Genomic DNA, 27,110 nt, shown 5'->3' with positions numbered 1-27,110 from the left:
AAAAATGTTAATTGGAGGTTTATCTTTACGAAAAACGATAACAAGATATTAAGAAAATGGGGGTATTTTGTTAAATGGGTGGAGAATACTTATTGAAGAAAATATTTTTTTTATTACTATTTTTAATTATTTTTATGTAAGCAATTTAAGATTTGACAATTACTAATAAAATAACAAAATAATTATCTTGTTAAATCTAAATTAGCAGGAAACATTTTGTATGCGTATTTTGAGACAAGTAGTTTTGTTCTACTTAAAAAATGTATAAGTAAACTTTTAAAAAACGTGATTTTCCCAAAACGACTCGTTTGTTGTGAAACCTGTAACATACGAAAGAACACAGTGTTTCACGACACAGGGTTTCTATGTGTAAGCTTAGTAACGCTATTATTTAAAACTTGGCACTACCTTTTTGCACCATTGTATTTTTGGATTTCTCTTTATTATTTGCTTTCTCCTTCTTTTGAATACTTACGAAAACAACTCTGTTTTCACGTACTTGTCATTCGATTTTGTGCTCTCGATTGCTTCGGCCGTGGCGTTGTTAATCTTTTTTCAAAGAAAATTGAAAAGAAATATTAAATAAAATACCACAATATAATTAGCTTGCATACAATTTATATTATAATTATAAAAAGTTAATTTCGTTAAAGTATTTGTACGAATAAAGCTTAATTTAACACAATAAAAAGTTCATTAGCCCGGCCAAAGCTAAAAAAAAATGCATATACAAAGTGTGAGTGGGAACGAAAAAGTGAAAAATGCGTAAAAGTGAAAAATCGATCGAATATATATATTAATTTATGTTATAATTAAAAAAAGTCAATTTCGTTAAAGTATTTTTATGAATAAAGCTTAATTTAACGCAATAAATAAAAAAGTTCATTAGCCCGGCCAAAGCTAAAAAAATTGCATATACAAAGTGTGAGTGGTAAGCGAAAAGTGAAAAATCGATCGAATATATTATTCGTCCTCTAATTCAGAAAGTGTTTCCATATTGCTGCTCGTTTTAAGGAGCAAAAATCTGCTACGAAGCAACAATCTAGATGATTAAATTTAAATAACATGTGGTCGACTGTAATGGCGCAAGTGACAACCCCGAAATATGATTCAAGTGTCATTCAGTAATTAATTCCAGTTTTTCAAAATTTAAATATCGTTTAAAATGATCAGATAAGGATTCCACAAATAAAGCAATATTTTTGTCATCCTTTTGTTTACATTTTTTCTCATGTTTACATAAATAGTACTTTCTTTGCAACTCTGTAAAAAAGTTTGCCATTTTGTTTTCTTGTTTTGCTCCCCTGTCCGTACAGATTTGTATTTTGTATCTGTTTTTTACATTTTCCACGACTGGAAACGATTGGAACGGCAGCGAACATGCTTCATGTTTGTCAGTCAGACTCGTCAAACACGCCTATCTAAATTACATGGGTGTTTGACAAACACTATTAAGCAGGGATTTTTTACTGGTCGGACAGGTAAGGATTACACATGACTCGTTGTTTGACGATTTGAAGGTCTTTTCTGCGACAGAATTTGGTTTCACAAACTCAAAAAAAGCAGCGAAACGCTATTTTTGGATTTTTAAAATAATTTGCAAATTTCCTCGACACAATTTAGAAGGAAGAAGTTCGAATTTTAAAGTGTATTTACATTGTAAAAAGTGGTATTAAAAATTCTAAAAAAAAAACTGAAATAAAAATATCAATCTAGGAGTACATTTTTAAAAAAATGTTTTAAAATACTTCTGATCATCCTACTATGTCAAATTTGGTGTCAAATGATCAAAAGAATATTTCGTATTATTTTATCCTGTAACGCTCAAAAGATGTCAAAAATGTCCTTTGTATCCTTGAATATCCTTTTAGATTTCCAATAATTTTTTTTAAACAAATAGTGATTATGTATTGAATACCTCATGCCAAAATTTTATCCTTCTATCTTAACTACTTAAGTGTTAAAAAATATTTTAAATTTGAATTATTTGATTTTTTATATTTTATTTTAATATTTCATTCGAAAAAAATATAACAAAATCCGTTGTGAAAAGCAACGAAGAAGACTTTTTAATAAACAAATAAAATGGTATACTCGGGCAAACCCGACCTTATGATACCCTACAACGGGTATATGATTATAAAGAGTTATGAAAAAAGTAGCTCGATCTGTGTTTGCTCACCTATAATTCATAGTTTCAGATGTATATCATCCAGTTTGTGTCTAACGAATTTTTTCTCTATTTGTCGGACGGTGTTATAGAACGAGTGTAATCAGAACCTCTTCAGATTCTTCAATGACAGCCTTGGAACTAATAGTGATGTCGCAATTACTTCTGAAACCCTGTACTAGTCAATATCAAACAAAAATCACTTGTGAAAGAACTATTACTATAACTTTTCCTAAGAATGTGTATTTACTCCGTACAGCTTCCCAAGATTTAGTTCCGAGGGAGACATTTTCAAACAAATATCATTAGTTACAGGACTGAAAGAACTAGTACTATAACTTTTCCTAAGAATGTGTATTTACTCCGTACAGCTTCCCAAGATTTAGTTCCGAGGGAGACATTTTCAAACAAATATCATTAGTTACAGGACTGGTTCCAGTACTGTTCTAAATAACGTGTAGGTACTAGTTCCGCAAATCTTCTTTAGAACCAATTCTGGAGCTGAAAATTTTAAACAAAAATCATTGGTCGCAACTCCAAACTGCATAGAACGAGTAGTGGCTATATGCATGCATTCTAGAACTAGTTGTAGAACTAAAACAATTTTACCATTAATTCTTCCCAGTTTCAGAGAGTAACCTCCAACTTTTTGATTAATTTCCTTAACTGTGGCCATTACAAAATCACCAGATGTAATATCATTGAAACTAAAATATTTCTCTTTTTTCCCTAAACTTTAAAAATCTAATTAAAAGTATGTATTTCATTGTTGTCTACATTCTAAATCCGCTAATAACTTGGTAATAAGCTTTTAATCAAGAAAAGTAGCTCGATCTGTGATCACACATATTTCTGACCAAAAATTGATTTTTTATACAAAAAAACTCACAATAAATAAATTCGCTAATAACTTGGCCAATAAGCGTTTAATCAAAAAAGGAGCTCGATCTGTGTTCACTCATATAATAGATAATTTTAATTCAGAATATATAAAATCATAAAAATTTAGATTAAAATAGTATGTACTAGTGAATGGTAAATCGATTACGATTATGGTCGAAAATCGATTTTCTGGGTCTAAAAACGATTATTTCGTGATCGATTATATACTCCGATTTTTATGCTGAAATCGATTTTTGATAACCATTAATCGAAATAGAAATAAAATTCCGGAATTTTTAGTATTGTCTACGTTATTTGCATTCATTAAAATTTGCAATATATTAGTCTACAGCTGACATCGGAAAATATTTACGCAGGACCTCATTTTTTAATGCGAAATTTGTTCAACCTTAAGAAATTTTTATAAAAAGTGCTACGAAATTTTTTCCATAAAATTGTTGTCAAATGTTTGGCGTTACGGTTTATAAAATGAGCACCTCAACATAAAGGAGTTATAATACTCTTCCAAAAATATGATTTTAATCCGTAATTATAGCGTGTATGGGTCATTTGCTATAGTTCCCAAAAATTCAGGTCGATTATTAAAAAATCGATTATTGGGTTCGATTAATCGACTGTAAAAATCGAAATGAAAATGGTTGATCGATAAGTCGAAAATCGATTATTAGCTTTTCATACCATTAACTAGTATGTACATAAGCATTTATTTATTAAACCCAAACAAAAATTTTTCATAATTTTTATGCATGATTCTAACTAAAATTTGATAAAAATCACATAACGTTTAACTTCAGTATAAAGAAATCATTAATTGAACCACAACCAATATTTTAATGAAAACAACAATTGGAAGCAGTAAGAAGTTGTACATAAAAGTATGTACCGACATTGATCTAAATTATGACTCACTTTAGCTCCAAAATCATTGTAACTTAAAAATAAAATATAAAATAAAATGTGATAAGATTAAACACATGTACCCAAATATTCTAATTATTATAAATTTCTTAATAGTCGTCCATTGCTGCTATTGTACCACCACTAAAATATACACTAATTGTATGTTTTCTTGTTAAATTTCTAATCTTAACAGTATGTACCTATTTACTTTTTATTTAACAAATTTTAGTTATTTATCACTTATTATTGACGAAAAGGGGTTTACATAACAATTGTTTGCCTTTTTTATACCTAGTTAACGTTTTTTTATACGGAGTTAATAGTCTCGCTGGCTGAAAAAATTGTACTCATTGATTACTAAAAGTTGAAACAGTACATAGCGGCGTAACGTTTCTCTTGACAAGGCCACTCTTATTAGTATGTGCTGCTGTTGTTGTTTTCGGTTCACTGCAGTATTTCACACATGTTTACCTATTGTCTTATCAGAGTTTTTTTTGCGGCCAAAATGAAAATATACTCATAGATAATAAAATTTATTGTATAAATGGTATTTTACGTTTAGGCAGCAATTGTTATTCATATAAAAGAACTTTATTAAACAGGCTCGCCCTACCTATTTGAAATTTTCATAGCTACTTTTTTATGTTGTTAGAAAATCCCATAGAAACAACCTGACTACAAAAATTTTATAGGTACATACATGGGTATGAGGAAAATTAAAAATACTGAAGAATATGTAGTTGAAACTGAATTCAGAAGGCTTCTTTTGAGTATTGAAATGAAAAAAGCAGTTCAAAATATGATTTGAAACTTACAAGAATTTAATCATTAACTAACAGATTAAATCCAACATAATTGGATACCAAAATTTACAGATTTTTTAAATTGTTCAATTTTGAATAATAAATGATAGTTGATGGCTGATAATAAATTTTTGGAAATTGTATGTTTTTCTCGAGTAACATTTACATATATCTTTGAACTTGACTATCCTTGCCTTTTACAATTTCGAAACGGTATCCTCCTTGCAAATAACTTATTAATATATATATCACAAAAAAATAAACATTTACTGAACTCTTTTAGGTAATTCCATATTCTTGCTAATATTTTGTTATTATTTGGGTTAAACTTATTTAAGAATAAAAAAATAACAATAAAATCATTCTACATGAACTACATTTTGTAGCTATGTCTATTTAGGTGTAAATATCGATTGAAATAAAGCTAAATTTATGTGGCTACTAAAGAATTTAAATATGTTTGTATACCTTAGCAAAATTAATGAAAATATGACGTGTTAAACAGTAGTTTTTTTTTTGCACGCACTTTTAAATTTACATATATATGTATTTAATTATACATATGACTATATTTTATTAATTAAATATGTTCTTTAAGTATCCTTCCCAACGCTATTATTATGGTTACAAAATGTCTACTAAACAAATAAAATTGTAAGATTTTAATTAATTTAATTTTCGAATTGAAGCTATATTCTGATCTTTAATAGACTATTTAAATTGAAAAAACAAAAAAATAAATTAGTTATTATTAAACTAATTTAAAGTACAAGATCTCTGTTTTCATAACAATTATATTTTCATAAAAATACCGAATTATTTTTAACTTAGAACATACTAAGTAAGGTGAATGAATGAATATTGTCCATCCATCCTTAATGATGCTATTTTTTACAAGATAAAAATATAAATCTTTAATGTTATCAAAAATAAACACATTGTTCTTTACAATTCTTATCGTAATTGTATATATGTATGTATATTGCGCAGTCATTTCCACAAATGTCGATGAAACATTCATCATATTATAAGTATTTATAAAAGTCAAGCCAACAATAATCATTTTTGTTATAAGTGATTCATTAAAGTTCTATGTCAAAGTCTTAAATTTTGCAGTCACAAGAGTCGACGTATAGTATTTAATTGACTGCTTAATAGCAGACTGCTAGTCACACTTATATATGTATTCCATAAAACTGATAACATTTCATTTGTCCCGTATAAATAACTACAACTTGAACGTATGCGTATAGTTTATGATGATGTCTACATAAAACGTTCACATGCAAATGTTATTAAAACCTTAAAAAATGTTCATTATTAACATATATAAATTAAGTTAGTTTTTCTTTCTCATTGTCATTGTTAGCAGCTATAAGTTAATTAGATTTGGCACATACTCATTTTGAAAATGTATTTTTAGCAGAATATGCAAAGATTCAATTCTAATATTAATTACGCAGACATTAAAGCAATTTTAGGTCAACATTTATAATTGAATTTTGATCCAGGATAAAATTTGCCATTTATGCGTACGTACAACTGATGACAATGAAATATTAAGTTAGAAAATTCAAAGTTAACTTCGAAACATTTTTTAAAATCTCAATTTTCATAAAATGTGGAGTTATTCCAGTAATTTTAAGTACCACACATTCATTTAATTGTTTGTATTAACTGTATTTCCCAAACACCTAATTCTATGTAAAACTAATAAAATACACAAGTTCTTGAGAACCCAGCAGTTTTACAAGTAAATATATATTGTTAAATTATTTGAATAATAATTCTTATTTCCTCGAATAATAACTATTTCATACGAGTTATTTGTCTGTCCAAGGTTGGCTGATATATTGATGACTTTTCATTGTGGGAAGAATATAGTAGTCTAAAGATGGTTTGTTTACAAGAAACCGGTTATTTGTAATTAATATTTGAGATTGAGTAAACTGCTAAAAATAGAATATTAATTGAGTTCTAGGTGATGTATTTTACTGGTAAGGTACTGACATGTGAATACCATGTGTTGACTACTTTGGACCAGCAATCAGACCGTCTTTGTGTAATCTAAAAACAAGTGAGATAGCTATATATTGGGCTGTGCCGATTCTTATATACCCTTCACCAAAGTATACTTAAAAAAAAAAAATTTAACAAAATTTTTGTTTGACATTTTTTGGTGAAATTTTTTTATAATATAAATTTAGCGAGTAAAATATTTGAATGAAAAAATTTTTTTGGTGAAAATTTTTTTTTTTTTTTTCAATTTTGTCTCATTGATTGAATAAAATTTTTGTTTAAAACTATTTGTTAATAACAAATGTTGAATAAAATATTTGAATGGAAAAAAATTTTTTGGTGATTAAAAATTGCCGGATTAAAAATATTTTTTTGACCCATTGTCGATCCGAATTTCTATGGCATTATATATGTTGTTAGAAAGGTAAATAAAATGTATACCATTAGATTTCTATATTGTCTATGATAATGACTTAATAATCCACATATAGATCAAAAATAGGTAAAAAATCTATGTAGTCATAGTCTGATTTTCCCAACAGTACATTACCGGAACTATAGTGGATAAATATTAATGTACATATCACACATGTATTTAAGTTATTTGCTAGCTTCGGAAAGTTGATTTCAACATACAGACAAACAGAATATCTATAAAATTAGAAATTACAAACGTGGCTATGAATGCTATCATTGCAAAAGTGGTGTAACTCCAAACTCTTTATTTAGTGGTACATATATTCAACTTACACCACTTTTGATACATAACTTTGTTATATTATGTTCTCTGCAAAAACGATTTTTTCAGCTCCATCTGCTTTTGAATAATAAAAGGTAGCTTAGCCCACTTTTGTATTGATATTGGTAAAGAACAGCTACAAAAAAATTGTGGGTTACACCACTTTTGCGCGAATAGCCTCATATATCCTTGCCACTTTCTATTGTCTATATCGCACTGGTTCCTCTAAAGAACGTAAAAAAAGAAAATTTTTTCTTTTTTCAGTGGTCATATCTACCCACTGTAAAAATCTGCTATCATTTTCTCTACTCTTTCGCCAAAAAATACAGTTGTATCCGTACAGTTGTTTCATTTAATGTATTGAAAAAAAATTGTTTTTTGCTTCTACTGAACATTTTAAAATATACGTACATATCATACAATTATGATAAGAATTTACGACAATTAAAAGAAAAATTAAATTGAAGAGAAATGAATTTGTTTATTTTAACAAATAAGAGTAAATTTTCTTATTATATACGTTCACTTGAGTGATTGACGTATAAGAAAATCTAACATATGTAATGTGACCTCATATTAAAATAAAATTAACTATACGTCACAGCATAAACTGAAAGAATACTTTGAATTGGACTTTTGAGTTTTTGAAGTTGGTAGAATTTGAAAAATATTTTAAAAATTTATTTATTTACATACAATAGTACATTCTTTAAATGATCTGTGGGTATTATAAAAATCTAACTAACAATATTGGGTATTTTTAAAATAAACAAATTATTTTTGTGCTATTGTTTTATTGCAAATATTTTTTTTCATTTATTTTTACTATTTTCATTTCGTTTATACTCATATACTACATACAGACATACAAATAGATATATTGAGAGAAAAAAAATCATTTATTATGATGTATTTCGTATGTGCTTAAGCAAACAAATACAATGAGGTGCAATAAGTTGGGGATTTTCTCGGAAATTATAGTAGATTTTTTATATTTAAAATTAATTTCAATATAAATACGACAATGTGTATGCGAGTAAAGTAAAAAAAAAATAATGATGATGAATAATTAGTTTATATTCGAATGTACATACAGTCATTCGTAATAGAAAAATCCACTGTGTATGTTTAGTTCTATAAGTGCATATGGTAAATGTATAATTAACTTTTATTATTTTTTAAACTTTGGACGATTATTTTTAAACACTGCTCATACAACTACAATTTTTTAATACTCTATACCGTCTATGTGTTTTTTATTGCGTTCAAATGTTCTTTACAGATCTACTTAAAAGGTCAATTAAATTTGTTCAGTTTATTTTTAACAAGTTGTGGTCAAATGTTTATAATTGTGGTTATTGTAACCTATAAATGCGTGCTTCTGCATATACATAACATTCTTTGATGTACGCACTTATTTATGTATACATGTACATATAAGGTTGTGATTCGAATAAAACTTATCTCGATAAAATACAACACCTATAATTTTCATAAAATCAATTCAAATATGTTGGTGGTCTGTAAATGAAATCCTCATGATTTACTTGTTTTACTTTTGAGTCAACAAAAATGTTTTAATGTACAAAATAGAGCGATTACCGGAACACCAATATGTCAATTATTCGTTCCAAAAATCACTCGATTTACAATATGTATGGAAATGAAATTCATTATAAAGAAGAAGCTGAGTCGGTGCGTTGTTATTATTTTTATTAATTTTGTATTTTTCTTCTTTGCTAACCAACAAATTATTATAAATTTTCGGGTATTAAACTCTTTATACATAGTAAATTTACATAGTAAAAAAAAAAATCGATCACTCGAATAATAAAAAAATTACAAATTTTTATTTGATTAAAATTTAACTCGAATAATTGACAAGTCTATGTACATATGTATCGATTCAATAACATAAATATGACAGTGACAGTGACTTCTCAGTAGTTCTGGTTGGCTATACCCAACTAGTGATTTTTTTAGGGTCGGCCCTAAATGATGACTGCACGCATGTTGTATATTTTTTACCATAAACATTTCAACATTGTTTATTTTATCTAGTAAATTAGTAGCGGCCTTAAAAATATATCGTGTTTTCTCAGATAGAGGGTTTTGAATATTGTCCCTCGATATATATACATGATTTGATTCATTTAAGTTTAATTCTAAGCCATCGCCAGGCTTAGGCCAAAGAAGAGTCTCGTCCAGGAACTGCCACATCGATCTATACCTTCGTATAGGAAGCTGGAATTATCGAGCTCAACTCATTAGTTTGTGGTCTCCACCAATAAAGTGCAATACAAAAAAAGATTAAAATGATTACACTCTAGATTACTTAGAGACACTAAAGTGACAATTGACTTTACGCTAGATTACCTGGAATGTATAAAGTAACAAATTAACTTCTTTGTATACTACGATGAGCACATACGTGTCAAATGGCCCAAAATATGTATATAAATTAAAGTCAGCCAAGTGATCAGACATTAGTGAAAATTACTACCTAAAGAGATACATTGACTAATTTAACACTGCGGGGATATTTATATACGTTAATATTTATAATAAAAATAGTCTACTCTCGGAATTTTCAAATTTTCGTCTTCATAAATATTAAATAATAATTTTTCATTCAGTTAAATTATATTTTTCTAGTTTACTTAATTCATCTCATCATAATCATGCTAAATACTTAATACTTTCAATATTGTTTATACATACATACGTACACATTCATATCGATTTATTTTTATTTGGAAGATTGTATTAAAATGTAACACGTGTTCATCTGGTCTAACTGATTGTGCCCACCTGATGAATTGTAATTAGGTTTTATTATTTATTTCCTAATAACATTATGGATGGGAAAATGAACAAAATTCAATTGGTTTGTCAAAAGTAATTAATAAAATTATTTCTTTATTAACTATAAAAATATCGATGGACATTATTATTATTGACAAAGAATCGGCTCTTTCAGATATACAGTGATTGACAATACCAGGAGTCAACTGACAGATGCCTGTTGACAGGGGCGGTGTTGTATTTTCAGTTATGTCACGAACTTATTGACTCATCCTCATATTTATTTTGTTTTATTCATCTTGTAGAAGTTTAAAAGTTTCTATAGTTTTGTCAATGCTTAGAATTATTACCACATTCTATAAATGTATTTTTGTTAAACTTGAATGCTAAAACCGCTGAAATTAGCTATATTTTATCATAGAAATATACATTTATATTGGGTAAAATATCATGTTTTTGAAAACTGAAATTACGGACTAAATTTTTCATAAAAAGTTTCCATTGTGATATCACTTATTTATTTTGTTTGTTTATTTCTTCCTTTCATGCGAAAAATTAAGTGTTTGAACTCCTCCGAAACGGCTCAGCCGATTTTTATGAAATTTTGTATGTATGTTTGGTAGGTATGCGAATAGGTGGTGACCCTATCCAGAATTTATTTTTATAATTTTTTGGCCAAAAGCTTTTTTTTCGCATTTTATTTATTTGGCATTAAAAAAATACGTATAACCCCAAATTTTCATCAACCATCAACCTCACCCACCCGTTTTTAGCCCAGATTTTAGTATTTTGTATGAGCAATATTCAAATATCAATATTTACCTATTTTTATGAAATTTTGTATATATTTTTGGTAGGTATGAGAATACTATATTTCATACCACTAGGACATTAGGATGTCCGTATCCACCCATTTTTTTAAAATATTTTTCGCCAAAAAATTTTGTTTGTTTTCCTCTTCATTTGGCATCAAAAATTCCTAGAATGCCAAATTCACTTTTTCGTTATTTTTTATTTAACAACCAAAATATTCACTAAAAATAATTTGTATGGTAGAACAACCAACGTTTGCCGGATCAGCTAGTACTTAATGAAAATCTTAAATTTCTTCCCCAATCACAATAATAAATTGTAATTAGGAACATTACAAAAAATTTGGATTGCAAAATATGCCACCAACAAAATATGATCTTATTTACATGAACATTACTTGGAAATTCTAAAAATTATTCCACAAGAAATATAACAGATGCTCAAGTAGGATTTATTACAATTGCACCATATACAAAAATATTTAATTCAGTTTTAAATAGTCTTACTAAATACATTTTAAGTACATGCAAATATATTTCTATACATTTATTGGTACATTGGTATGTATATATGAATATATTTATCGTCAGTGTCATTATCATCATTAATTTCTTTCAAGAAATGGAATATTTTTTGTTATTGCTCATAGATTCATACAATAAATACAATTCGTATAAATAAACAAACAAACATGACTAGATGATGGCGCGGCGTGAGGTAGTGCATGAATGTAGTAGGAACGTTCAAATATGCCGGTACATTGTTGTGACGTAGTGCGACAGTGTGTGAATGGGCATGATGGTGCTTTCTTATCTAAAAAAAATGTTTTATTATTATTATTGTTGTTGCTGGTAATATGAATTTAAATTTGTATGGTTAATTATTAATTTAGTGTTCTTATTTTTCATTTTAATTAAACAAAATAAACAAAAAAACAAGAAAAAGATAAAAATTTTGAGCTGCAAATGAATTGCTATGTACAATGTGTACAGGCATAATATACATATGTATGTATTTTTTTTGATAATAATATTGTATAATAAAATATTTATTAAATCTAATCCCTAATAATAGTAAAAAAAGTAAACTTCAATAACAAAAGATAAAAATATAAGTACATAACACTTAGCCCCATTTCCACGATTTCTGTTTATTTTTAACCTACAGTTTAAAATAATGTTTTTTATAAAAACTGCCAATATACAATAACATAACTAGACATTGAGAAAATTATTCTTACATTTGTTTAACAAAATATTTTTAAATTAATATTTTCAATTCAATTGTTGTTAAAAGCCATAATAATATTGGAAAACATTCCCTTTAAGCTATGGGAATAAATGTAAATATTCCTTAATTGTTTGCAAATGTATGAATATCTCATTGATATTTACAATTGCCTCGGACGGCATCTTTATATAGATTCTTAAATTTTTTTTTGTAAAAGATGAACAAAACCTTACTTTGAGAAATTTGTTTTTCTAAATTTGTCTATGGAAATATAAGCAAATTGAGGTGGAGTGTTTTACAAAATAAAACAGTATATTACTATTTCACTACTATTAATCGTGAGAATTTACAGTAATTTGATTATTTTTTAACACTAAAGAATATGACAACTCCAATAGATAAATTTTTAAAGATCTATAGATCATGAGGAAAATGGAATATAAAACCTACAAAAAAAAACATCTAACAAATCATACTTCAATTTCATTTTTACATTTGTTTTTTGTTGCTCCTTTGAATGTCCTTTTTGTGGGACATCAAAAAGGCTATTTATATAAATTCATATTCTGCTAATTAACATTTTTATCATGCTTGGTATAATTGTATAATTATTTTGGGGCGTTGCTAAACGTCAGAATTTATAACGTCGATACATACATTTGTATTCATTCAGTAACAGAATCCTAGCCAATAGGCCATAATCGGTTCCAATTATACTACTCACAATTTGATTATACATAAAATAATAATAAAATTAAAAGATATCAATATATAATTTGAAAATTAACTCATAGTAATGGGATCAGCAAATAACCAATTAAATTAATAGATAATAATAAAGACATTTAAACTACAAAAAACAAAACCTCACAAAATTGTAGCCAACAAAATTAAAGTGAGATTACATACTCTATATTAAATGATAAATTCAAGAATACAATTAGGTTCAGTAAAATATGGTTGAGAGAGAGAAAAAAAAAAAAAAAAAACAATTGTATGTGTGTATTTATTTTTTATTTTCATTCAACAATTAAACAAAATAATATGTACAAAGGGCTATAACCAAATTTTGACCCTAGCACCACGCGATGGCAAATATTGTGTTATTTACGATAACATTTTGTTCGGGTCATTTAGGAAACGATGTTTTAAAGATGTTTATTTTTTTTATAGTAAAACAACGGGTTTTTCTCGTTACCGTAGATTCGGGCCAGGTTGTTATATTTATAAAAAATACTGTTTTCGTTTTTTTGGATAACAAAAAAAAATTATCTCCAAACTTTACCGTGGTTTGTGGATGAACTTTTTTGACAACCTCGAAAAAGTAATACCAGTTTTTAAAATAACTTTCAATGGTCTATTAGACTATGCTTGGGCTATTTTGATATTTGCAAAAAATGTAAAAAAAATTATAGCCCTAATGTACATACATACTGTATTAAAGAATAACATACATTTCTAACAACTTTTTTTTTAGAATATTTAGTTTTAAATATAATAAGAAGAGTACGCCAAATAGTATTGTAATAAATAATGTTTGAAATATTGTGTTATAGATATGCTTTTTGGTGTCACAGAGTGTGGCCTAATAAATGCAACAACGCATATCTTTTTAAATAAAACGCATTTGCTAATGCCAAAAATGCCGAGTTCATTATACTGAAATCGTGATTACAATTTAAAGAACATTGATATATACATATAAAAAAACTGGTTTAAACAACAATGATTTTCGAAATATAAATTTGTATATTTAATAACAATATTAATATGTACTAATATTCGATAATTATAAAGTAAACACTGCACCCATACTTATTTGCAAATTATTTATACATATTCGTATGTACCAGCACATTTTGATTGTGTACTTTACTTTCTTCTTAAATATTTATATTTATGTTAAACTCATCAATTGTTTAAGGTGTGATCGGAATAAGTTAAAAACTTTTAATTTATTAATAATATTACGTTTAAATTGAAAGAAACCTAATTTGTTTGTTTTAACAAAAAGTATTGTAATTTTTTTTTTTCTTAATGTAAGATTTATTAACTTATTGTTTAAGCCAAAATGGAGGGAATATTATTGTTTAATATTAAAGTTTTTTATAAAGTTTATAAAAATTATTTGATAATTCAGTAAATTTAGTTTATTAAGGATATTCATTTCAAAAAAATGGAAAATTTTTGTTTTTACATTTAAAAAAAAAAATCCAAAAAATGTTGTATTTTTTTGTGGAATTTTGTTCATGTTTTTGTTGTGTAAAATTGTAAAAAAATCAGAGTGTAATTTTCCCTTTTTTTTGAAATGAAGAACCTTATTATTTGAAAATTTAACTCAAAGAATTACATTTTATTTTTTCATAATATGTGAAAAATTTTTTCGTTGATTTATTGTAGAAAGGACATATCTCAATGTTTCAGGAAATTATGAAGGGGAAGTATATGCGAATTTTTACATAAAAATAAATGCAATTTTTCTCTGCTTTTCTCGTGATGGAGGCAGTATTGTTCATCTTTATATTTTGATTTTTTTATTGGGATATATGTCATCCCCTTGTTAAATAACACCACTCGATAACGTTGCTCGTGTGTTGAAAATTCACTAGTAGTAGTTCTCAGTGGCTAATTAATTAGACGCGTCGGAACAAGTTCAATGAAATGCAGGGTATTTTTTGAGATATTCTTTGTTTAAAAACTATTTTCTATGCTTTATCCTGCTTTGATGATCAACGGATTTCTATTTTATTCTATATTCAGATTTTTTTTATCATTTACACAATTAAGCTTTTTTGTAAAAGATTTGAATTGAAGATTTAATATTTCAATACATTTTTAAAGCTATTTTGTAATGGATTTCAAGTAAATCCATAAAGATTGAATTCTCAAAGGACAAAATAATTAAGCCTATGAATTAATTCTTAACGAAATCATTATCGGAATGGTTAAGTGATAAAATTGAATAAGGTTTTTAATTTTATTTATAAACATCTTTTGAAAATCGCGTTGTTATTAATTTACTTGTTGCCAAACAGTTGCGTAATTTTTGTACTTATTTCTTTTTAAAATCTTATCTTTAAACGTATTTCATTAAATTGCCTGTCAATTATTGTAAATACCACCCTAAAAATTATTAAAAATTTTGCTGTTAACAAATGTAAAACAAAACAAAATTAACTTATCACCATATATCAAGAGAATACAAATCTCAGACATACATAGTTAAACAAAATGTTACTTCAATTGCTAAAGTAAAGAAAAAAATCATTTAACATACATAGTAGTGTCAATTAAAAATAGCACATAGCTTGCATTATCTTATCGTATTATTTAGTGTTTATTTTTTTTTTGTTTTTTTGTTTCAATTAAAACAGATTTGTTATCAAATCTAATTGTCCCATGGAGAAAAGAACATAGTGCATAAGTACTACACACACAGCAAGAATTCGTTGTCTACTATGATGTTTAACGTTCTTGTTTCGTTATATTTTTGAAATTCAAATGTAGTTGAATAATAATAAGAATAAAAAAAAGCATGTGTACAACAGACTTTGTAGTATTAATTACTTTATTACGTCATATAAACTAATACATTCTTTTGTTTAAATATTTGTATTTATTTTTCTTTGTCATTACAGATAATTACAAAATAGATCTCTGAAATACTCCTATAATTACTTATTGCAACTATAACGGCCATAGTCTATAGAAATATTTTGTTTGCTGCTGCTGCACTTAATAGAATTTGGCGTAACAAAAGAAAGTATAGAGGTGCTTTTTTATATATTTGACTCGATTTGAAAATCAACAATTGTGAATAATTGCATTTAAACAATTCATTAAACAAACAATAAAAACAACTTGGAAGAAAGCAATTACGCATTAGAACAACATCAACTAAGTTCTGGATGAAATTGCCTTGAAAATAAATGTTTAGTGCTGTCATCCTACAAGTTAATTCTCTCTCTAAGCAACATACTTAAAACTGAGTCAACCAGACACCCAACAAGACTCTTTGCAACAACAACAACAACAACAACCACAACAACGAACACTACAGCAGCATCTGTAATAGCAACAACAACATCACTTATAATTAAATTATTTATTTCGTCATGAATTCAAGCACAAAACATTTACTTCATTGCACTTTACTGCTAGTGGTCATAGTATCATTTGAAATTTTCTCTGGTGGCATAAAAATCGATGAAAATTCATTTACAGTTTTGGATCCCTGGGCGGAATATGGTCAAATAGCAACAGTAATACTATATATGTTACGTTTCCTAACGTTCCTTACACTGCCGCAAGTATTATTTAATTTCTGCGGTTTAGTATTTTACAATGCTTTTCCCGAAAAAGTTGTACTGAAAGGTAGCCCCCTGCTAGCGCCTTTCATCTGCATACGTGTCGTGACACGAGGAGATTTTCCAGATTTGGTCAAGACAAACGTGCTGAGGAATATGAATACTTGTTTGGATACAGGTTTGGAAAATTTCCTTATAGAAGTTGTAACCGATAAAGCGGTAAATTTAGCACATCATCGTCGCATACGTGAAATTGTAGTGCCTAAAGAGTATAAAACGCGGACCGGTGCCTTATTTAAGTCACGTGCTTTACAGTACTGTCTAGAGGATAATGTAAATGTTTTAAATGACAACGACTGGATTGTACATTTAGATGAGGAAACATTACTCACAGAGAATTCAGTGCGCGGTGTTATCAATTTTGTTTTAGATGGTAAACATCCATTTGGACAGGGTTTGATTACGTATGCCAATGAAAATGTGGTCAATTGGCTGACGACATTGGCCGATAGTTTCCGTGTGTCAGATGATATGGGTAAATTGCGTTTACAATTCAAATTGTTCCATAAACCCTTGTTCAGCTGGAAAGGGAGTTATGTTGTAACTCAGGTAAGATTATTAGCTCTTAGACAAAGTTAAAATTTAAAAAAAATAACTGAACAGACTTTTTAATATGAACTATTTAAATTCCTTAAAAATCTATTTCGAGAAGAACTTAGCAAGTAAAGAAGTAAAGTCAAACAATACGGACCAAATGATAACTAAAGTTTGTACGATTAGAGCGTCATTCATTCATAACATATTCAAATGTTTTCTATGAGAATTTACAAACAAAAAAAGTTAGGGACTTTTTTGTTCATTTATAGAAATTTGTTAATGCTAATTTTTTGTGTAAAAGTTTGCTATTTCAGATTCGTCGACACGCAAATACATACCATTAATATTTATGTATTTTTTTTCTCGAAATTCGAAAAAATTCATAATTAAAAATTACAGTGAGTGACAATACAATGGAAACTTTTTTTAAAACTAAAGAGTGAGTCAGAAAAAATTTATACACCCTATTTCGGCCAAAACTCATCCAACGAATTATTATTTTTATACCCTTCACCCTCGTGAGAACGGTATATATAAGTTTGTCATTCCGTTAGTAATTTCTACATTTTTCATTTCCGACCCTATAAAGTATATATATTCTGGATCCTTATAGATAGCGGAGTCGATTAAGCCATGTCCGTCCGTCTGTCTGTCTATCTGTCCGTCTGTCTGTTGAAATCAGTTTTCTGAAGACCCCAGATATCTTCGGAATCCAAATCTTCAATAATTCTGTCAGACATGCTTTCGAGAATTTTGCTATTTAAAATCAGCAAAATCGATTTTTGACCTATTTTTGACCTATATCTGGATTACTTAGACATTAATATAGACAATATGGATATCTAATGATAGATATTTCAAAGACATTTGCAACGACGTATATAAGACCATAGTAAGTTGGACCTACAATGGGTCAAAATCGGGAAAAAAATTTTTAACCCGAATTTTTTTAAAAAAAAAAAAATTAAAAACCAAAAAAAAAAATTTCAAATTTAAAAAAAAAAATTTAAATTAAAAAAAAAAAAATTTAAATTAAAAAAAAAATTAAAATAACCAAAAAATGAAAAAAACAACTATAAAAAATTAAATTTTGTTTACCTAAAAATATTTAAAATTTAAAGGGTATATAAGATTCGGCACAGCCGATTATAGCACTCTTACTTGTTTTTATTCACATTAGCTTTTAAAAATATGTCAGGTATTATCTTTTCCAAATCATTCGTTTTCAACTGTTATTTAGGTCAAAATTTTCTGTGAAAAAAAGTATGCGATAAAATAATTCATTTTTAAAAATAAAATCCAATATGGAAAGATCTGAAGGTTCATCGTCACACTGTTTCAAAATTCATTAAACAGTATAAGGATGTCTTTGACAGTCATTGAAAGAAAACCTGGATCCGAAGAACATGTAACACTTCTATTAGAAAAGCAGCTCGTAAAGTTAAATGCACCGATTTTTAGTGCGCAGAGCCAAACCAAAATTAGAAACTAGTTTTCGAATTTTAACAGCTTGGTTGCTATCGGCTGTGAAAAATCAATTTAAGAGGCAGTGACTCCAAATAAGACAGTTAAGTTTGGCGGTATCAATATTATAGTGTGGTGCTGTTTTACAGGGCAAAGCATGGTACTAAAGCGCCCTGGAGACGATCAAATAAACCCGTCAATCAGTGCATGTGTTTGAGTGTCGTATGCTTGTAGCTATAAAGGAGACGTACAAATAAACTCGTCAATCACCATTTGTATTTTGACGCACTTTTTCATTTTTTTCATTCAATCATTGCCGACAACGCGTATGTGTATGTGATTGATGTGTTTATTTGATCGTCCCCAGGGCACTTAATTCATATCATAGAATATACCATGACTGGAATAGCATATACATAGATCCATTTTAAACAATGTTATGTATGAATACACAGTTCAAATATTCCTCTAGTTGGGTATTCCAGTGCGAAAATTACCCTAAACAGACCTCTTGGATTGTAACAGAATGGTTGCAATCCAATGAGGTATGTGTTTTTTAGTGGGCTGTACATTCTTCAGATCTGTCATTAGTTCATATCATAAGAGATAATATGACAGAATCCATTTTAAGAAATGTTATGTATCCATACACTGAGTTTGGAGATTCCAGTACGAAAATGACCCCAAACACAACTTTTATGTTGTAACCGAGTTGTTGCAATCCAATGAGGTATGTGTTTTGAAGTGGCCTGTCCCTTAGAAAACCTATCGGAAATACTATTGGCTCAAATTTATATCACGAATCTTTAGAAAATGGAAGATATATTTTTTAAATATCGTTTGTTCTTGATATTTTTTGGTTCAAAATTATCGATTTTACACGATTCTTATTATTTTAGCAACATCAAATTTTGTATGAATATAAAGAACACAGGTTCCAAGTTTTAAAAAATTTTTATAAAAATACAAATTTCATAAGAATTTTTTTTGGATTTTTACCTATTATTTAAATATTTGGACAAGTTTCCATTGTATTGTCAACCACTGTATATTACATAAATCAAACAAAGATTTAATCAAGTATATATGTTAGAAGTATTAAAATTTCATCATCGATATTTTATCCAAATTTATTTCCTTTCAATTACGCTTTACTTTATTTTGTAAGTGAATGTTGAATAAAACAAAACATCAGAAGATCAGAAAATTGAACAATACGTATTGCAAGAATAAGCTTTTAAAGTATAAAATCATAAAACAAACACAAAAATTATCAAGATTTTTATTGTACTCACAATAAACACTAGACCCTATTTTAGAAATCATAAATTGAGAAAATGTTAAATTAGTTTTTAGCCTTTTTTCAAATTGCTAGTGTTCCTATAATAAAACAGATAAAATTTATCTTATCACATCTAATAATAATCAGACATTTTAAAACCATTTCAAAGACCTTAGACTGTAAATTAAAATCAATTTAACTTTTGAATTATTGAACGATGAATTTATTTAGAACTATATAATTGTATGCGGGTATGCTAATATATTTCATTTGCTTCTTGTTTGTATTTCCAGGTTGGTGCTGAACGTCAAGTATCATTCGATAATGGCATTGATGGCTCCGTGGCCGAAGATTGTTTCTTTGCTATGCGTGCTTTTTCCCAGGGATATACCTTTAATTTCATCGAAGGTGAAATGTATGAAAAATCGCCATTTACCCTGTTGGATTTCTTGCAGCAACGTAAACGTTGGCTTCAAGGCATCCTACTGGTCGTACACTCAAAAATGATACCCGTCAAACATAAACTGCTGTTAGGTATTAGTGTTTATTCTTGGGTGACCATGCCCTTGTCAACATCAAATATTGTATTTGCTGGACTCTATCCAATACCCTGTCCCAATATTGTCGATTTCGTGTGTGCTTTCATAGCGGCCGTCAATATCTACATGTACGTGTTTGGTGTCATCAAATCGTTCTCACTATATCGTTTTGGTTTACTGAAATTTTTAGCCTGCGTACTGGGAGCTGTGTGTACAATACCAGTAAATGTGGTAATCGAGAATGTAGCTGTTATATGGGGTCTAGTGGGTAAAAAACATAAATTTTATGTTGTGCAAAAAGATGTACGAGCATTTGAAACTGTGTAGGTTTAATGCATATTAACCGCATGCTAACATACAAATAAGCAAACAAAAACACAGCCAAAATGTTGTTGCACAATGAAAAGCAAGAAATTGTTATTTTTTGTGATAGGATTTATATGTAAAAAAACAAAACTAAGTAACAAAAGCTTGACTTTTGTATAAGCAAAAATAACTCTCCCTTACATTATTTGAAGTTGTTTGTAAGCTAAAGTTATAAAACGATAAAAAAAATCTTTTTTTTAGAAAAAAAAAAACAAAAAACGAACCAAAAAGTGATGCAGTTTGGAAGATTTTCTTCTGTTATCACATTAAACTTAAACAAAACTCATTGAACAAATAATATTTTAGGCTTGGGCTAATTAATGATTATTTACTTATATTTTGCAATAAAAAAAAACTACACTACATATAAGTTTATGGTTTTATTAACTTGTAAGCTAAAATGTTATGCTTATAGATTACATATAGATTACTTAAATAATCAATAAATAGCACTTGCCAAATACACACAAAATTTATTAAATGTTACATTCACGCACATAACTAAAATCAAACGAAAACACAAACACTTAATCACCAAAAAATAACCTCTTTTTACACCTTCCTCCTTGTCCAAAAAACAAAAAGGATAACATTAATATATTTCTAATAGTATGTATATGTTTTAGTTATTTTCTTTTCATTTTAATTTAAATCTTAAATTTATTTACAATTATTTATTATTATCATTATTTTTTTTTTTTGTTAAATGTAAATTTGTTTTGTGAATTTTTTTTATAATATATATATATTAAATACTGGTGGCATAAGGTTTCATTTTTGTTAAACCAGCACCTTGTAAAAAACAGCACTCTTTTAACTCACCATCTCGTCATTTATTACACTTACATTACATTCATGCTTTATAGAAAAAGTTATTAATCAGGGCAAATATATACATATATATGTAAAATTAAAATATTGAACATGGGTGTACGTTGCACTTATAAATCCTAGAAAAATGGTACAATATTCATAATCAAATGAAGCAAATAATAGGCCCTTTCTGAAAGTTTTCTGACTTTTTGAGTTTTACAAGTTATTGAAGAAGTGGTTAAAAATCTCAGATTATTTAATTTTTGAAACACACTTACTTTGATTTTTATATAGGTTCAAAGTTGGTAATAATTTTAGAACTGTTAGTCAGATTGTATAATTTTCGATCTCAAATTAAAGCCAATGAATAAAAATTTAAAAGTTTTATTTTCTATAAATCCGTTCTCATCAAAACAAGATACATATAACTTAGAAAATCTTCCTTGAACAATGAATGTATCAAAGGATTTTTAGGAAAACATATTGAAATTAAAGCACATTACTATGAGACCAATATTGTAAAATATTGGACAAGACAGGGTTAAAAAGTTATATACAATTTAAATTGAGTGATTTTACACCATTCTTATATACAATTTCACCTTTGAGCCTCGATAAAAGACAAACCAAGGCGAATTTAAAATGTTTGAGCATCTTCAAATTTTGTATGGCCATGAAGAATCTATGTACCAAGTTTTAACAAATTTGGAATGGGTAAGGTCCAATGCCTTGTCAAAAATGTTTGTTTCCTCTCATATGTAAATTAATGATTGGTTTAGATTTTTATAAATTACACTTGTGATTTAAAAAATCTAAATTTACATGGAAATATTTGGTATTGAAAATCTTCTTTAAAACAATTCTGAATAAAATAATAATCTCTTGTTAATAACTTTTTTCATCTATAATCACAAAAACATCATCACTATTAATTTTAAAGTAAATTCTAAATATTTATTTTCTTTATGTTTTTTTTTTTGTTAAGACAAGTTTGTATTTAAATAAAAACTGTATAAACAACATAATAAATCAAAATAATAACTAGTACATGTATGTATTTTATGTATAATTTGTTTATAAAAAGAAAAATCTGATAAAATATGTATTGGAAACAAAAATATATATACCATTCTTAAAAATCAAACAAAACCATAAAGTTTTCTCTTATAATATTATGTACAAGTAATTAGTATAAAAAAATATTCATTTCTAAGAGTGCTTGAAAAAAAATATTAATAAGATGTAATAATGAAAACCATGTTTTCCCTCTTAAAAGATTTTTTATACACAAATGTACTTATTAAAAGAAATATTTTGAAAACGAAACAATTACACATTCAGACAAATAATAATATCATCAGTAGCAATTGTATGATCACCCAACATTATACATACTTTTTTAAGAAGCTTTTTAGAACAAAACCAACTAAAAACAGAAAAATATGAATAAAAAAAAGCAATTTTCTTTTTTTAATTTGCTAAACAATTTAAACTTAAACATTTGACCTTTGTTTTTGACTGCTCTTCCTTTTAGACTCAATAACGCCTTATCTATATTTTATTTTAAAATTTATATGAGTTCTTTATAAAGTGTACTGAAAATGTTTACATACATCATACCTTGGTATGATATGATGATGTTTTTTTTTTCATTTTATTAATGGGGGTCAATGAATGTATATGAGAAATTAATTTAAATTCTACATAGACATGAAATAACTGAAAATAATAATAAATAAAACACACACACACATTAAATAGTACATTTTGAATGATTGAATACTATTGAAGATGATAGTTTTTGTTTTAAATTGACTACACTATTTACGGCAGTAATTCAAACAGTCTACTGTCATATTTAAAATACCAAAGTTTTGAAATAAATTTAAATAGACGTAAGAGATTCAGTTTTTTTTTACACAGTATATGTTTAATTGGCTTTTGTTAACTGACTTATTCAAACGAAAAAAAAAAACAAATGTTGAATAACAAGTGCATGTGCATTATTGGTTAATAGATATCCATTAGAAAAAAATTATGCACTTGTCTATTGGTATTTGTTGTTTTATTATGAATACAATATTTTTAATGCAAATTGTGTTTTGGGACATACATATTTGGATACAAATTGTGAGAGTAACTCTAATATGCTTAAAAATTAATGCCTTAAAAACGAATTTCATTTAAATATTAGACGAGTATAATGTTTCTTGAGATACTTTTGCGGTTATGGTACATATTTATGAGTTATTTAAAATCGATTAACTCGTATTTGTTTTGAAATAGAACTATTTTTGAGAAAATAACAGACTTATGCTTCTGGCAATTACGTCTCGTCTCTATGTTACCTGGTTTCTAGGGTTATACAGCCTTATTACAAGTGTCGTTATCATTTAAATATTTATTGAGGATTTCGACGATTATTTTTTATTTTCGGCAATCGGAATATCAAATTTTTAAACGACTTCTCTTCGACAATCATAATAACACTTATTACGTTTTTTCAAAACTTTTCTAAATATATTTGTTATAGCATAAATTTCGGAATATGCTTTCTGAATGAATTTAAGTTAATAACGATGATACCCCAGATTTTATATAAGTTTAAACATAAAATTCTATTTCAAAATCCTTTAAGTCACGTTCGCAATACTAGCAACAGTTTTAGTTTTGTACTCAACATTAAAGGAGAATATATACAATGATTAGCTTCTGAAAGAGATGAAAAAAAAGTTCGGAATTGTGAGTGCTACCTTAAATCAACAAATTATTGTTTTTTACTATTTTGTATTAAAAATATTCACGTCACCGCAGAGATGAAAAATGTTGACTAGATACTTTTCTATACTATGTTCTAATTATGACAAACCCTTAAATAAAGATAAAAACTGAAGATTTCTAAATTACTAGTCTAAATTTTGTTATTTAAAACTATTTCTCAAATAATCTACAATTATTATATAAGTTTTGTAAGAAATCTTAATATTTTCTAAGAAAAAAAAAAACAGAATTAAAAAATAAATAAAAAAAACTTAATTAAATATGATATTTAAACTGCAAGATGATATGAAGTCAGCGTAAAATGAAAAAGAAAAGCTGCTTTAAGTTATTTTTTTTAATTTTGTAATTAAAACTACATACATACACACATATATAAAGCCTCATTTTCACTACCTCTAGTTATTCCTTAATTTAAAGTAATACTTCCTGTTAAAATAATTTTTATATGCAAACTGTCTGTATAACTTTAGTTTAACAAATAACTAGACATGTGAAAATGGGCGTATTTTTAAGTTCTTTATTTTAGTTTTTTTATTTTCTTAAATATAAAGTAATTTAAAGTAAATAAATTAAAAAAACAGTATTTGAAATGAAATTTCTAAAAAAATAATTAAATAAAATATGAACTAATAAACAATAATTTTTATTACAAAAAAATTAGATAAACGAAGAAAATCTTTTTAAATTGATATAAAATTATTAAAAAAAAAACCAAATATAATTGTAAACAAAATATATTTAATCATAATGATTGAAATTAAATGCTTAAATCTAACATCATCATGTAACATTACAATTAAATACACAATTATAAACAGACTACAACAACAAAATACAAAACTCAATAAAGTATTAAATGAATTTTTTAATTAAATTTGAAATAACATGTCAAAAATCATCAACAAATATGAAATAAATTGCTTTGCTCTAAAATTAACAAACAAAATATAATCTAGGTTATTATTTGTAGATCTCTTTTTATTATACAATCATAATATATAATACAAAAAAACGCAGCTGCTGGTCAGCTTCGTATGAATATTATATTATTATACAATATGTCCATTTTGAATATCTTTCAATGGAAAGGAACAACTTTAAATGAAACTAACAGCTCGAGGAGTACTACATACCATAATTACAACAACATAATAACACTAACCTCCCAGAACACAACAATAAATAAAAAACCAACCGGCAAATGCAATATGTATGTCTATGGATTGTATTGAAATATAAAATATTTCCAATTAAATCGATGGATATTTAAATATATTCTAAAATAAAATAAACAGCATAATAGTTTTCAATTTGTAATTTTCAATGTATTTTTTATGTTCATAATTAATGTCTCAAAATAAAGAATAGCACAAGATTTCTTAAAAATAAATAAAAAAAAATAAAAAACCAACAATGGAATTTATTTGGAATTATAAGATTATTAAAGGATTTTGTTAACAGCATTTGTAATGGTAAGAATTTTCCTTAAAAAATATAAATTTTATGTAATGTAAACATTCATATTTTTTTAAAATTGTCGTGAATTTAAGAAACATTTTTCTAGAATTATTTGTTTTCAAGTAAAATTATGTAAAATTTGAACGATTTCGAAATAAATTATTAATAAATTAAATGTGGACAAAAAATAGGTATATTCATTATGCTAGGTATACACGTTACGATAAATCGTATAAGTATGAAATTAGTAACGTGTATCATGTTGTCGTACTAACGAAGTATGAAAATCAAAAATTTTTGATTTTTGTGATATTTTTATTACTTGTAATTTTTTTCAAAGGAAATAGTACGATTTGTAGTAACGTCTATCACAAAATCGTACTTCAACTCATACTACGATTAGTACGAAAAATAGTATCGTGTATACCCAGCATTACATTTATGTTAAAAGTTATAGAAATTTTATAAATTACACAAGGAATTTTTGAAAATTTTCAAAACTATCAATATCGTTTTATCATAATAAAAACATGGTGAAATTCTCCCTGTAGAAACGCTTGCAGTAAAGATTTTTTCTTTAATTTGAGTGAAATCACATTAATAATGTGAAACAAATTATGTATAATGCGTCGTAATGAAGAAGAAAGACGATTACTTCATTACATTCAGGAGCAAGGAAAAATTATTTTTTTTAGATAAAAAAAAAATTAAATTTTTATGCAAATATGTAAAATCACAAAAACCCTAAAAATTTTTTTTCAAGATGATCTGAATGGGAGAAAACACTAAAATTGTACTACGTGAAGGTTTTTAGAGCTTATTACAACATTTTAAGGGCAAAAATAGTAGTTTAAACTGATTGTATTTAATTTTTCATTTAATTAGTATGTTTTAGGTTAAGATGGTGACTAAATCTAAGCGCCCAATTAGCATGTATGAAATGAATTTGGCTGATTGTTTTTTGTTATTATTTTTAGTTTTTGAATACATATATTTATAGAATATATCGATACCTTAATATAGAAACGCCTTAACCCGTGTTTTTTTTTTGTAAGCTCTGATTTTCGTGTATTTCGATAAATGGTCCGCTCATCAATCAGTCGGTATGTCACGTACAATAT

General features: G+C 26.8%; 1 protein-coding gene across 2 annotated transcripts; it reads left to right on the top strand.

Moving 5' to 3' along the window:
• Positions 1 to 522: 522 nt before the first annotated feature.
• Positions 523 to 25,945, top strand: egh (beta-1,4-mannosyltransferase egh). Of its 2 annotated transcripts, none has more exons than XM_065506924.1 (3): positions 523 to 924; positions 16,021 to 17,298; positions 20,326 to 25,945. In XM_065506924.1, the coding sequence occupies exons 2-3, from the start codon at positions 16,498 to 16,500 to the stop codon at positions 20,896 to 20,898; spliced, it is 1,374 nt and encodes a 457-aa protein (XP_065362996.1). In that variant the 5' UTR covers positions 523 to 924; positions 16,021 to 16,497; the 3' UTR covers positions 20,899 to 25,945. The 2 variants fall into 2 exon arrangements, with proteins under 2 accessions (XP_065362996.1, XP_065362995.1); XM_065506923.1 differs by having other exon boundaries at positions 523 to 931.
• The last annotated feature ends 1,165 nt before the right edge of the window (positions 25,946 to 27,110 follow it).

Source organism: Calliphora vicina, chromosome 4 (assembly GCF_958450345.1).
Source record: "Calliphora vicina chromosome 4, idCalVici1.1, whole genome shotgun sequence".
In the NCBI taxonomy this organism is placed as follows: domain Eukaryota; kingdom Metazoa; phylum Arthropoda; class Insecta; order Diptera; family Calliphoridae; genus Calliphora; species Calliphora vicina.
The sequence above is the reverse complement of the archived record's forward strand: the minus strand, read 5'-3'. Positions and strand labels throughout refer to the sequence as shown.